This window comes from Falco rusticolus, chromosome Z (genome assembly GCF_015220075.1).
Source record: "Falco rusticolus isolate bFalRus1 chromosome Z, bFalRus1.pri, whole genome shotgun sequence".
Taxonomy (NCBI): domain Eukaryota; kingdom Metazoa; phylum Chordata; class Aves; order Falconiformes; family Falconidae; genus Falco; species Falco rusticolus.
In genome coordinates, this window is record NC_051210.1 from 48115652 (window position 1) to 48128346 (window position 12695).

Here is a 12695-nt window from a genome sequence, read left to right on the forward strand (position 1 = left end):
CTATATCACTTATATTCTTCAAATTCAGTAACCAAAGCACCTGTTATTACATAGCGGGCTTTTTTCTTGTTTTAGAAGTGCTGTTGATCTAATGTGCTCAGCTCTGGCATACATGCATAGTTCTTCTCACATAGCTTAATTTCCCAATGTTTCATTTGTTTCATAACCAACTTGTGTGTAAATTTAAACTGTTTTCTTAAGGGTCTGTAAAAGGAGCACTTTTAAAAGATACGCAACACATAGGTATTCTTAGTAACTTCCTACATTTATAACTGAATACATGACATAAACCAAAACAAAGCCTGAAGCAAATTAGAATTTTGTCCTAGCTAGTCCAAGCTGATGTCCTAGGTCTAATCAGAAGCACACTGAGTTCTCTGTGTAAACTTGAGTCAATTTTGCAGAGGAGGTAAAGAAACTGTGGATGTGTTAGATCTTCATTTCGATTCTGTTCCAACAGTGTATTGTTTTACGTACATATCAATGGCTGTTGCTCTGTGCGTGTGTAATGTTTCAATTAATACTGCCTCAGCTGCCTAAAGGTCTGATGAGACTCTTGTTAGCACTTTGATTGCTTTTTCATATATTATTGCCCCTGCATTTGGGATTTGAAAATTACATGACCGTGGTGGAAAGTAATTACAGAAGGTAATAGTAACGATCTTTGGTGTATCCATTGAAATAGTAGTTTCTTCATTTTCACACAACACTTGGGGACAGTTTTTACCTTCCACTGGGACTTTATGTCAGCAACTGAGGAGAGCAGTGGGTCAGAGACATGTGAGAGGCGTAAAATAATCTGAGTATTGGTAGACTATTATCTGCAGGGTTACTGCTGAAACAAACATGTCATTGCTGTGGCTGATGGGATGTGACAGGGTTTTGTGTTAGAGTTGGTAATATTCTGATTTAAATTCTAGATTTAACTTGTTCTGTAAAATGCTATTTAGAAGGTTCTAATCACAGGCTGTTTCACTAATATTAATCATACCTGTTTGTCCTTTTAAGATGAATGAAGAAAATACTTACTATGAAGAATAAAAGTACTTGATTCTGGGAAAACTCTTAAAGCACTTCTATCTTCAAAGCTGGAGAAAAGTATGAAGGAACAATCCATCTGAGTCCCTCAGCATCTCACACAGAACACAAAATGGCTCTTCAGAAAAAAACTGTTGCTAGTGTCTTGGAAGAGTGGTGTTTGGAGGAATCACTCTTCGGTTGCAGACGGCACCAGAATGTTAGGAAAAAAATGAGACTGATACGAATTATAGGGCTTCTTGTCAGTGTAGTGGCCATTAGTACTTTCTCTCTTTCAGTTAGTGCCTTTTTCAAGATGGAACCACATAGCGTGGCATTGGCCAGCAGCCTAGGTAGCCAAAAGCTGGTGCATGGGCACCAAAGAACTCTGTTGGATTTCACGGAACAGAATGAAGACGGCACTCCAGACCCACATACTATGAAATACGAAGCTGAGCACAAAAATGCAACAGATGATCATGTCAAGGGAGAGTACCCAGAGGACCTTTTCTCTCTTGAGGAAAGAAGAAAGGGAGCCGTGATCCTCCATATAATTGGAATGATTTACATGTTTATAGCCTTAGCCATAGTCTGCGATGAGTTCTTTGTTCCTTCCTTGACTGTCATCACTGAAAAACTGGCCATATCTGATGATGTGGCAGGGGCAACCTTCATGGCTGCTGGTGGGTCAGCCCCAGAACTCTTCACATCTTTAATAGGAGTGTTTATATCCCACAGCAATGTTGGCATTGGTACAATAGTGGGATCTGCCGTGTTCAATATCCTGTTTGTTATTGGAATGTGTGCTTTATTTTCTAGAGAGATTTTGAACCTTACTTGGTGGCCACTTTTTCGAGATGTGTCCTTTTACATTGTTGATTTGATCTTGCTAATCATCTTTTTTCTGGATAACTTCATCATGTGGTGGGAAAGCTTAGTACTCCTGACAGCGTATTTTTGCTATGTGACTTTCATGAAGTTCAATGTTCAAGTAGAAGAATGGGTGAAGAAATTTTTGAACAGAAACAAGGTTGAGAAGGTAACAACAGCAGACGCTGAAGGAAAGGTTGGTCAATTTTTAATTAGTGTATGTGTAATAATCTCCTTGTAAGTGCTGAGCCCTCCTATATCTTAAGGATCCTAGTGTAGTACAGTAAGCAATATAAAAAAAGTTCCATGTTTTGCTAAAACGTCTTTTTGTTTAATCAGTCTGGTAGGATCGAAAATATAAAACATGAGGTAGCATTCTTGTAAATCAATAGCTTTTAACTCCAGAATGATCCTAATCACACAGGAAGCAAGGAAAAATGCCAGCAAAAAGATAGAAACCTTTACTCAGCATTTTGGCACATTAATGAGGCCTGAGATATAGCTGCTGTTTTTTCCATAAGTTTTTGGATTAAGCAGTAACAATATCTGGGGAGGATCTTGTAACAACATTTGGCTTTTTAAAGACTTTTAGTGCACTTTCTTCCTCAAAAGAGCAAACCACTCAGAACAGTATACGAAGGTATTTTTATACATGTTTTTCATCTACTGATGCTGATATACAGTATTAACTTCCAGTTGCAATTAGTGGCAGTTGCATAAGAGAAATCTGTAGAGAAACAATGACCACAATAGGAAAAAGCAGAGGTCCTCTGTTTAAGCAGGATGGTTTCCCATTCACAGTATTTGCAACTAAGCAACCCAACTTTTGGCCTAATACCTGGCCATAAGTAGAGAAGGCGAGTTTCTGCACATAGGGCTTGGTGGGTCTTCAGCAGTTACTACCAACTTTTAAACGGCTCTCTTACTAAAGCAGGCTATATTTAAGGGACTTACAAAGCTGAACCCATAAAGACTTGTGTATGTAGCAGTGTATTAATTGGATGTTTAATACTGAAATTGAAATTTCTGGCTTTATACGACAATAGGGTTATTCATCAGAAAAGTTTTTATTATCCAGTAATTATTCAGAGTACGAGGGAAGTATTCACTGTTTTGTTTCTTTCATTTAATAGCCCTGTAGGAGTAGTTCAGAAGAGACACAATCCACTGTTCTAAGTGTGCAGGCATATAAACAGGAGGATAGAGAGACGCAGCACATGTAACTATAGAGAGGGGCTACTTGCCTGGGATTTACAGAGAACTGATGCCTAACTGAAGAGAGAGATTGATACTTTAACAGTGTGGACATGTGTTTTCAGTTTTAGAACAAATCACAAAAAAGTCCACCAAAAATAAAACCAGAAAATTCTCAGGTTTTTTTACTTTTCTGGCCAAGCTTAACACCTATGCGCTTACTCACTCTTTTGTATTTTCCTTTTTGTTCTATCCCTTGTCCAAAATCTGCATGCTCATCTTCATCTTTCTCAAAATGCATAATTGGGATTTTGGCAAGTGAATGAAGAGAAGGTCAATGCTAACAAACTAGTTGCACTAGTGAATTAAGGGCTTTTTTAACTACGTTAGTTGGTCTCTAAATAAAGGAATATTTCACAGTGCATTGTAATTGACAGTTTGTGCTAAATGTGTGTAGTGATAGGAAGAGACTATGGTATATGAAACAATCATTTAATGCACCTTCATCTATTCATAAACTGGATTTGAAGATCTGAATCTATAACTGGTCTTAAACAATGGTCAATGTGAAAAGCAACTGCCTTGGGTTGTCCAGGCTGTAGGGTAAAGTAGAGTATGTATATATATATATATATATATATACACACACACAACCAGGGTAAGTGCTCAATTATTTTCAACTGGATAGAAGAATAAATTATTTGTGAGTCATATTGAACATAGTAAATGTTTAAAGTTCTCTAAATTGACTTGAGTTTTAAAAGACACCTTTAGGAACACTCATTTATTGTTTGATGTATTAATTACTTTTCCTTCAAGTTTATTCATACTATAGATGTGCAGAATTCAGACAGGGATTTAAAAATCAGAAAACTGGCTACTTTTCCTAAAAACACAAGCTGTGTATCATATGTTGCATGAATATATTTTTCCTGAATTAACTTGAAGTTAATTAAAATTATAAAATAATGAATTTGTAAATTATTGGGGGGTAGAGGGGGATGAAAGAGATACTCTAATTTTGTTGCAGTTTAGCTAATATGTATTTTCTGCTTCCTGGAGAAAATAACTTCTGAAGGTATCAGACCATGTATTTCTTCGATAAGCCAATGCTGTGAAAAACTGTTTTTGAATAATCAGGTAACACTTTGAACTTATAATTCATAATAAATACTTTACTGTTCAGTTGAACAATCATTTAGCAGGATGAATTAACTGATTTTCTGATAGTAGGAATGTCACAGATTATGTTCTTTGGAAAGAATCTCGCTGAAGTTGTGTTAATTTACTGACTGGTGTTAAATAATTGTTTTTGTTGCTTCTTAAATAACAAAAAACCCAACAATCAAACAGAAACCCTAAAACAAACAAACAAAAACCCAACTGCCCCTTCCCCCCCCCATGACATGTAGTCCCAAGCCTGATGGAAATAGGATTTTCAGCTTGAAAGTTATTGCCTAAAGTGAAGGATGAAATGTTTTTGTAGTGTGAGATCCGGTGCCTAGTAGTGAATCCAGTGCACATGGGTGCTTATTTCCTGACCGGTGGGGATTATAACTATTGCAGAAGCGATAGTAATGGCTTTTGGTGCCAAAGTGTGCCTAATTTCTACAATGTTAGCTGTCAGCCTAGATTGCTTCTAGTCATCAAGATCGTGCTATGTCAATGCAAAATAAAATTGTGTATAATCGAATTAGTATATCAAATGCAGAATTTGTGATCTCAGTTGTTGCTAATGGAAATTTTTCCCCTCTTCCCGCTCCTCCCCCACCCCCACCCCAAGGCAGAGAACTGCTAGGCAGCTCTCTGGAGCTGGTGTGATAAGAGTGTCTTGAAAGACCTTTTTCAGAAGTGTGTAGAAAATTATTTTCTTCCCTCTAACTGATACTCCTTCTGCCTATCTGTTGATTCTGCTGTTGCCAAACTGGCAAGTGTTCTGCTAGAAAAACATGCCTGCTGTATTTATCTTTAAGACTTCGTGAGTAATCTGAAAGCAGCTCAACAAAGTGGAGAGGTCTAAATAAGGCATCATAAAGCTGGATAGTTGAAGGGTTAGGTGGCTTATTAGCAAACAAGTATCAAAGAGTAAAAATCTAATCAGATTAAAAACCTCTTAAGATACTAAAATGTATTTTAATGTTAATTTCACTACTTTTATTAGCAGTCATCTTGAAAGGTTGAAGGAAGTTCTGCATTCTCAAGAGGAACAGTATTTCCCATGAGAAAAAGTTATTCGATAAGAAATTATTTTTCTGCTTAGCTGTCATTCGCTCTAGTTGTATACACTGGGTTGCTAGAATGCATACATATCTCTAGATGTCTTTTGGATCTTCCTCTCTTACCCGTTTTTAAGAATGAAAGCACTTCATTGGACTAGAAAACTGAATATTCAAACTTAACTACATTTTCTGATCTTATTTTCTTTAGGGTGTCAGTTACTTGTACAAATGTGAATGCAGACAGAATTCTCGATACAAATTTCATTGTGCCCACCATTTTCCTTCATAAGCTTTCAAACAAATACAGTCTGGGTTCTTAAAGAGTACAGGCTGAGCAAATCTGATAACTTGAATTTTGGTGACAGTTTTGTGACACGAATGAGAACAGACTACAAGTTTTTTGCCTTTAGAGTTCACAGGGTGTGTTGGCAAGGTCCTGTTTCAGCTGTGGATAGTCTCATGCCCTGTCTCACCATCAAGGAAGCCTGACTGTGATCTGATACTGATAAATTCCAGACATCACTGTGACAATGATGGAAAAAGGGAGGAAAGATGAAAAAGCAAGACATCATGAAAAGACAGAATAAAAAACAGATGGCTAAGTTCTACAATGTATGGTGGCATATGGCATATGCAGACCAAGATGGGTCACTGACAAGTGACACTGAGCCAGCCCTATGGGCTGTCTTGAATGGACGTTACTGTAGGTAGTGTGATCCCACCACCAGATGCGTCCGAAAGTCCCTTCCAGCCTAACATTCTGTGGCATGATTGTTAGGTTTTATGTAGTTATCCTACAAAGAACAGATTTTTTTTAGGACTGGGAAAGAAACTTTGATACTAATTCTACATCTTCCTTGGTTGAATGAAGATGTTTAAAAGCAGAAGCTTGAAGTTGAGTATAATGGGCAGGAAGAGGAAAATGCAAAAAAAATTATGTACAAAGTTCTTAGAAATAAGACTGACTTGACCTTCTGCTAAGTTTTTAGTCTTTTCTTCACAGTCTGTACTGGTGAAGGCATGTTGAATGTATTACATCATGATGAAACGTCTTGTGAAATTACATTTAAATTTTTAAGTACTTTTTTTTCTTTAACGTACCATGGAGATCATTGCAGAATCTGATCGCTCAGTAAATAACTCAAAACAGTTCTGTTTGGCAACTGGGAGAACAGAATGTGGGTGGCACAGGGGATATTGTGCAATGACATCTGTTTCAGTAACAGTACCATTTTAGATAAATAGCTTATGGTATATACAAGACAGTTACAGTTTTTCTACATTTACAGAGAACTGCATTTGGAAAATGAGCTATTTTTACCAACAAGACATAGCTTGACATTATTTTATTGCAAATTTTGTTGTGTTAAGAAACTTGAATAGCTTGTGTGTGATATTTTAAGCTCTATACTGATTCCAAGTGTTGCCATGTTGTATTTAATGGCAGTATTTGCATTCTAGTGGAAAGGCTGTTAACAGTATTTTTAGGAACTTCTCTTCTTGGTGGCTGTATTAAGACTGCACGCACGCACACAGTTGCTGTTATACTGTGTGATCTAACATGTGTGTGTTTAAGGAAAAACACAACCTGCACGCATACAGGAAAAATGAATCTGCAAAAGGTCTGAGTTTGTAGTTGGTGTGAACACCTGAATGATTCTTTTTCAGGGCTGCTTCATGTTGAATTCACAGATGTAGTAACTGCAACTTTATCTATAGAATACCCTTTCTCTCACTGTCAACACAAGATACTTAAGCAGTGTTTCATAGTGCATAGGGAGATTGGTGCCTTATTCTGCAGACTTTTCACAGCTGTGGTGTGTGTGAAGTGAATGTAGAGCTGTGCATATCTGGATCTTGCATATCAACATACTCAAGATGATTGTGTTTTAAGTAAGTTTGGAACATGAGCATCATCACTGTCCTTGTACCATGTTTTGTTTTGATAAAAACCTGGGTTTGTGTTACGACTCACCTGCTTTTATTATCTCAAAAACTTTCAGGTTGCTTCTGTGTTAATGTTACTCCAGTAGTGGTAACTTCTAGTTAATTCACCTTGAGTATCAAGCATTGTTGTTTCAGTTTAGGGCTATTGCTGACATACCCGAAGGCTGATACTTTGTATATGCAATTCTTAGTGCAGTGAAATGGATACTATTCTTAATTTATTTCAGTGCCTGTCAGTAATTTATTGACTACAAAGCAATGATTATGGTGATTTTCACCACTGAGTCTCTTGGTTTTGCGTGTGTGTACACAGTAATAAACCAAAAGTGACGGCATGGAAATACAGTGTAAATTAAATACTCTTAAATCATGGCTATCCACTAAGATTCATTAGGCAACCCTTGCTAATTGTGCTGGGAAGAAGGCGGCTAAAACTGTGCTACCTTTAATTATCAGCAAAGGGACAACATATCCATCAATATGTTTAAAAATAGAAAACATATGTAATGAAAAAGAAGTCAGATTATACTTTTTAGAGGCTGCACAAAACCAGCTGTGTTGGCAAATGTTCACCATGCTGTATTTCAGAAGAACTCCAGACATGAATAAATTTGTTGTGCTAGAAGGTGTACAAAGAGAGGATTATGCAATCCCAAGGTCTGAGGACTTCATAAAAGTTTTTCATTCTTTCCTCTCAGTCTTGAGTACTTTGGTCCAGACCCTCGACAGAATGTGGGAGCTACAGGAGACTGCAGGTGGAATTTCAATCCCCAGATCAGTATACCAGACTCAAAATATCTGCCTGCTTGAGGGTACTTAAACTCTGAGGCAGCTTGACTTTTAAACAGAGATCTTCAGATGCCATAGTTTTGCTTCCAGGCTTGCACAGAAATACCAGACCCAGGTGGAGCAGCAGGGTACTGCTTTCCATCTAACCCACGTTCCTCTACTTTTTTCCCCAAGCTAGTTCTCAAGATTTACCTCTCAGACTAATATTTAACAAAATCCAGTGGCTTTTACAAGCTCTTCAGATTCTGGTGATGAGAGTGCTCAACTTTTACACAATTATATACAGCTGTCTCACATTCAGTGCTCACTTTATGTGGACTTTTACTCATCATGTAAAAGTTTTGGGTGGTAAGGCACAACTGACTCCCCTACTTTTTCTGACATTGTTTGAAAAGGCAATAGTGAGCCTTCCACACTGTATTTTTAAAGTAAGGTGTAGGTACCTATCTTTTCTGAAGTGTGGGATGTGGGTGGTAGAAACAGCCCTAGGGCAGTAGTGCCTGTTGCAGAGCTGAGGTGCCACAGTGCAGTAATGTTTTGGGCACTGCTGACTTTAGGGTGGCCTTGGCCTTTCTGAGTGGTGACGCTCCCTAGGCGGCCAGCACTACACCACCAGGGTCACAAGCAAGAAAATTAGTTTTGATGAAGTGTTTCTGTCCTGTTAATGGTCTGGGGTTTTGTTGGTTATACTAGCAGGAGTCAAGTTTTCCACTGCCAACTGCAGAGGTGAGAAAGCAGCCCCTTTTGGGTCCTTTCTCTTTCTGAAATCGTTTCTCAGAATTCGGGCATTTTGCTTTTGTAACTGTAGAACAAGATTATAATAAATTTGGTTTTGTTACTGCATAATGTATAGTATGCCCATACTGAAGAAAGTCCTATAGAAAAAGTGAGGTAGAAGTGGAAAAGTGTAATGGTCAGGATGACAAAGCAACTCTGGAAGTTTTATACTTCAAAATACCTTTTTTAAAGATGAATGAGTATTAAGTGTTTTATACATGAAGTGTAGGACAGATGGGAAGATGTATTAGAGATGAGTATAAGTTAACAGCCGTAATACCTAGAACAATTGTTTGACATCTCTTATCTATTTAATGACCTTTTTTGCTATTTATAAAATAAACTTTAATATAAGTTTATTTTATTATTATTATTTTATTATTACAGAATAAGGCTTCTTAATTTCTCTCCAGTCGTCTACAATGTTTTCCCTAACCTGCAAATGACTAGTGTTGTGTTACTAATTCTGTAGAATAAAGCATGGTGCTTCCTTTACCTTAACCTGTATTAGCCATATTCCATTGTATTTCAGCCAGCTCTTATTTAAGTATCACTTTTTGTTGTTTAACTTAATGGCTGCTTCCATTAATCTGTGCAGCAGTAAGAGTTCTATTGGCACAAACCAGAGATTCAAATTCTTTCTTGGCACTGGCAACTTTTTTAGAACCTACAATGACAAGATAGAACGAAATCAGATAATTGTGATGAGTTTATTAGGCACAGATCATTTGTTCTGCATCTAAGGTGAGATACAGGTGGTTTAGAAAAAAAAAGGTGACTGGTTTCGTGATTTTAATCCATAAACCCTCTTTAAGTACTTCTCTTGAAAATAACTATCTTCCTTTATCAGCACAATCCAAATGCCTTAGTAATACATAGCTGTGCATTTCGAAATTCTGGAAATTTGGGCTGTCAATAAGAACTCCTTCTTACAGAACACTCTTGTGTCCATATTGTTCTAACACAGGCACAAATGTTAACTATTATTAATTTTCATACCAAAGTACCAAGATGATAATCCAGTCTCTTGTCACACTAGGTGCTTAGATAGTTGTATGAAATCACAGTTCCTCTTCTCAGTAGCTCGTGGTGGAAAAAGATAAATGCTGTTCAAAGTACCTAGTAAAAGGAGTATGATTCATCATGTATATAATTTTATGCACATTGATACATGCTTACCCTTCTATATAGTTAGCATACCATCAGTCTTTTCCTCATCATCCAAGCTGTCACTGAGCTGCTGATTATTTATTACAAGTAGATGTCCAGGAGGTAATTTAAATAAATAGTTTATTTCTCATATGATCCAGCAATAGATATTTGTGAGTATTAGTCAATGATGCATCTAGGAGAAGGCAGCATCTTTTGTATAACAGGACCTAAGTCAAAAGAGTAGTGTTAGTGCTCTATTTTGCTTTTTGGGAAAACAGGAAGATCAGATTGTTTGGGTTTAGTTTGGTTTTGTTGTAAATTTATGCATGTGAAATTCTTGCAATTGTATTCTTAGCACAGGTCACTTGCAGGCAAACTGCAAATCCAAAGTTAGAGTAGCCTTAGGGCGTACTTTTAGCAAAGCTGTTACATCCGACAGAAAACATACTGTAGTACATTACCATGTATTTCTTTATTTTGCAGGCAGTACTGAGGAAATAGAGTTGCTATTTGCTGTCACTGGTGGTTTGTTGGCTTAAGTGTGTTCCTATCTGAAAAGAGGAAATGAAAAAAATGCAGTCTTGGAGAAACAGCCATTGCCTTGCTGGCAGAGGAATTGAGTCTCATGGCTTGGGAGGGCAATGAGAGTTCTAAGTGTTGATTTTGTACTGTTTCTGCAGCTGGAGGGGTCAGGGCTCACGTTGCCTCCAAAGCAGCTTTATCTGGTGGTATAACTACTGCTTTACCTTAGTGGCACGCTTTGCGTAATTTTACTGTCCCTGTCAGATACAATTTCATCAAGGCAGTTGAAAGACTAGTTACTGCTCAGTTACTGTGTTTTGCACTATTACGTTGCTATTCCACTGCCTTCTGTATCATTGAAGTTGTATTCATTTACATGAACAGCCTTAAATAGTAATGATCTTTGATGACTTCTTTCAAGGTGAGTGTGTGAGAATAGGCTTAAAGGTATGTGTGCAATGATATTAACACCACTATGAAGTGCTGCACTTGAGGGATGAATAAATTGGTGCAAAATAATTTCTTGTTTGAGGAAGAACAGAGATAGCAGGGAATTTGTACTGTGTACTACACCAACAAATTAATCATAAATTTTCCTCAGGAATTAATCCTGCTTTATCACCTCTTAACTGCTTACTGCCAGGAGTCTAGTCTAAAGTCAGTGGTAATACCAGTGACATTTATTGCATAACCAGCTAGTGTAAACTTTTCACCTTCTCACATTTCTGTAAAACAGCTCTAGCAGATATAGAGCACTAAGGAAAAGCCATGTCTGCTGTTACTGTGGCTGGTGACCTTCAGGGCTTCATTTGATTTTTGCGTTACATAGATTTTTGCCTAAGGGACAAGGCTGAAGTTTGCAGGGTTTGTAACGCTAGAGGATGAGCACCTCTTTGGGGATTAATCAGATACTAATTCTGTTGTTTGATTTGTGATGCAAGCTTTTATGAAATTGCTAATTAAATCCCTTTTATTGCTAACAGACACAATTGCCAAATTATCGTTCAGCTAAAATTTATGGCAATCATTTGTTTTAGTGGGGAAAAAAACCCCAGGTCTTGGAACTCCAGAAATTGCGCTATCGAGGAGCAGTTAAAAATAGTTTTTATTGTTAAGTTATTTACATACTTCTAAAGCAGTCATCTGAAGTAATTTAAAAGCTTCATTGTTGTCTAGCAGCTATTTTTTGTTTCTATATTTTATTGCTATTTAAATATTCCTATTTTTCTGCTTTACTCTTAATATTTGTTGTGTTTACTTACTACAGTTTGGTTTTATTTAGAATGTTTCTGGGCAGAGACATATCCTATTTGAAGGCTTTATCTTGGCTGGATTTTTAAATGCTGCTGTGACAAATAATTATGAAATACTCTGCAGAGTTTGGATTAAGAAGTGATCATTATTTCCTCTATACTGAAAACCATGAAAAACAGTCAAGTTTTCCAGTTCAGAGTGATTTTTTGACTCTTATGTGTCTTTCAAGCAGGCACAGCAATGCTGATTTCTTCACAGAAGTCATAGGCAGTACCTGAGTCTCCTCTCACTCAAAACCAGTGGCAACATTCCTCTAAAATATAGTCAGAGAATGACCATGGACTAAATTTTGGAGGAATATTGGCATTGGTTTTTCTGAGTTTCTGAGATAAAATCACTACTTGCTGCCACTCAGAATCCTACTATACACATTATAATGAAGTAATTTTCTAAACTTTTAATTGTCTTGTTTTCAGTCTGTACTGGACCCATTTACCATTTCTCTGTGTGTGTATAGACATACCTGTTTATACGCATGCATGCATGCACTCATCATGAGTGAAAGATGCCATGTAGTCCATATAAAAGGTCAATGATATACAGTGCAGATGCATAGGATAGTAACTTGCATGCTTCCTACATCATTTCACCTGTCCTCTGCCTTGTAACCCATTTCTATAAGATCTATTCACATATTTAAAAATTCTGAGCAACCCATTTCTCATAGTTCTTCTCCAGATTAGCTTTTCAGAGAAATATGTCTGTTTTCTCCTTAAATTTGGATGCCTTCCAAGCAACAAATCACTCCTGCCTCAGGCCAAGGACATGACGTACTGAGATATTGACATATTTTATTATACCGTAATGTGTCATACTAGTAATTCCTGCTATCCTGTGCCTATACAGGGATAGAAACAGGAGGCCTGCATCACTGGAGGGGCATGATTTCTTGCT

The 12695-nt window shown here is 37.2% G+C and overlaps 1 protein-coding gene across 4 annotated transcripts in view; it reads left to right on the forward strand.

Annotated features, from left to right (window-relative positions):
• The window catches only part of SLC24A2 (solute carrier family 24 member 2), a 111644-nt gene that overhangs the window by 1073 nt on the left and 97876 nt on the right, over window positions 1-12695 (forward strand). For all 4 annotated transcript variants that reach the window (XM_037374003.1, XM_037374006.1, XM_037374005.1 and 1 more), the window contains exon 2: window positions 1009-2083. In XM_037374003.1, coding sequence (XP_037229900.1) covers window positions 1151-2083 — 933 coding nt within the window. In that variant the 5' untranslated portion in view covers window positions 1009-1150. The remainder of the gene's footprint in view (window positions 1-1008; window positions 2084-12695) is intronic.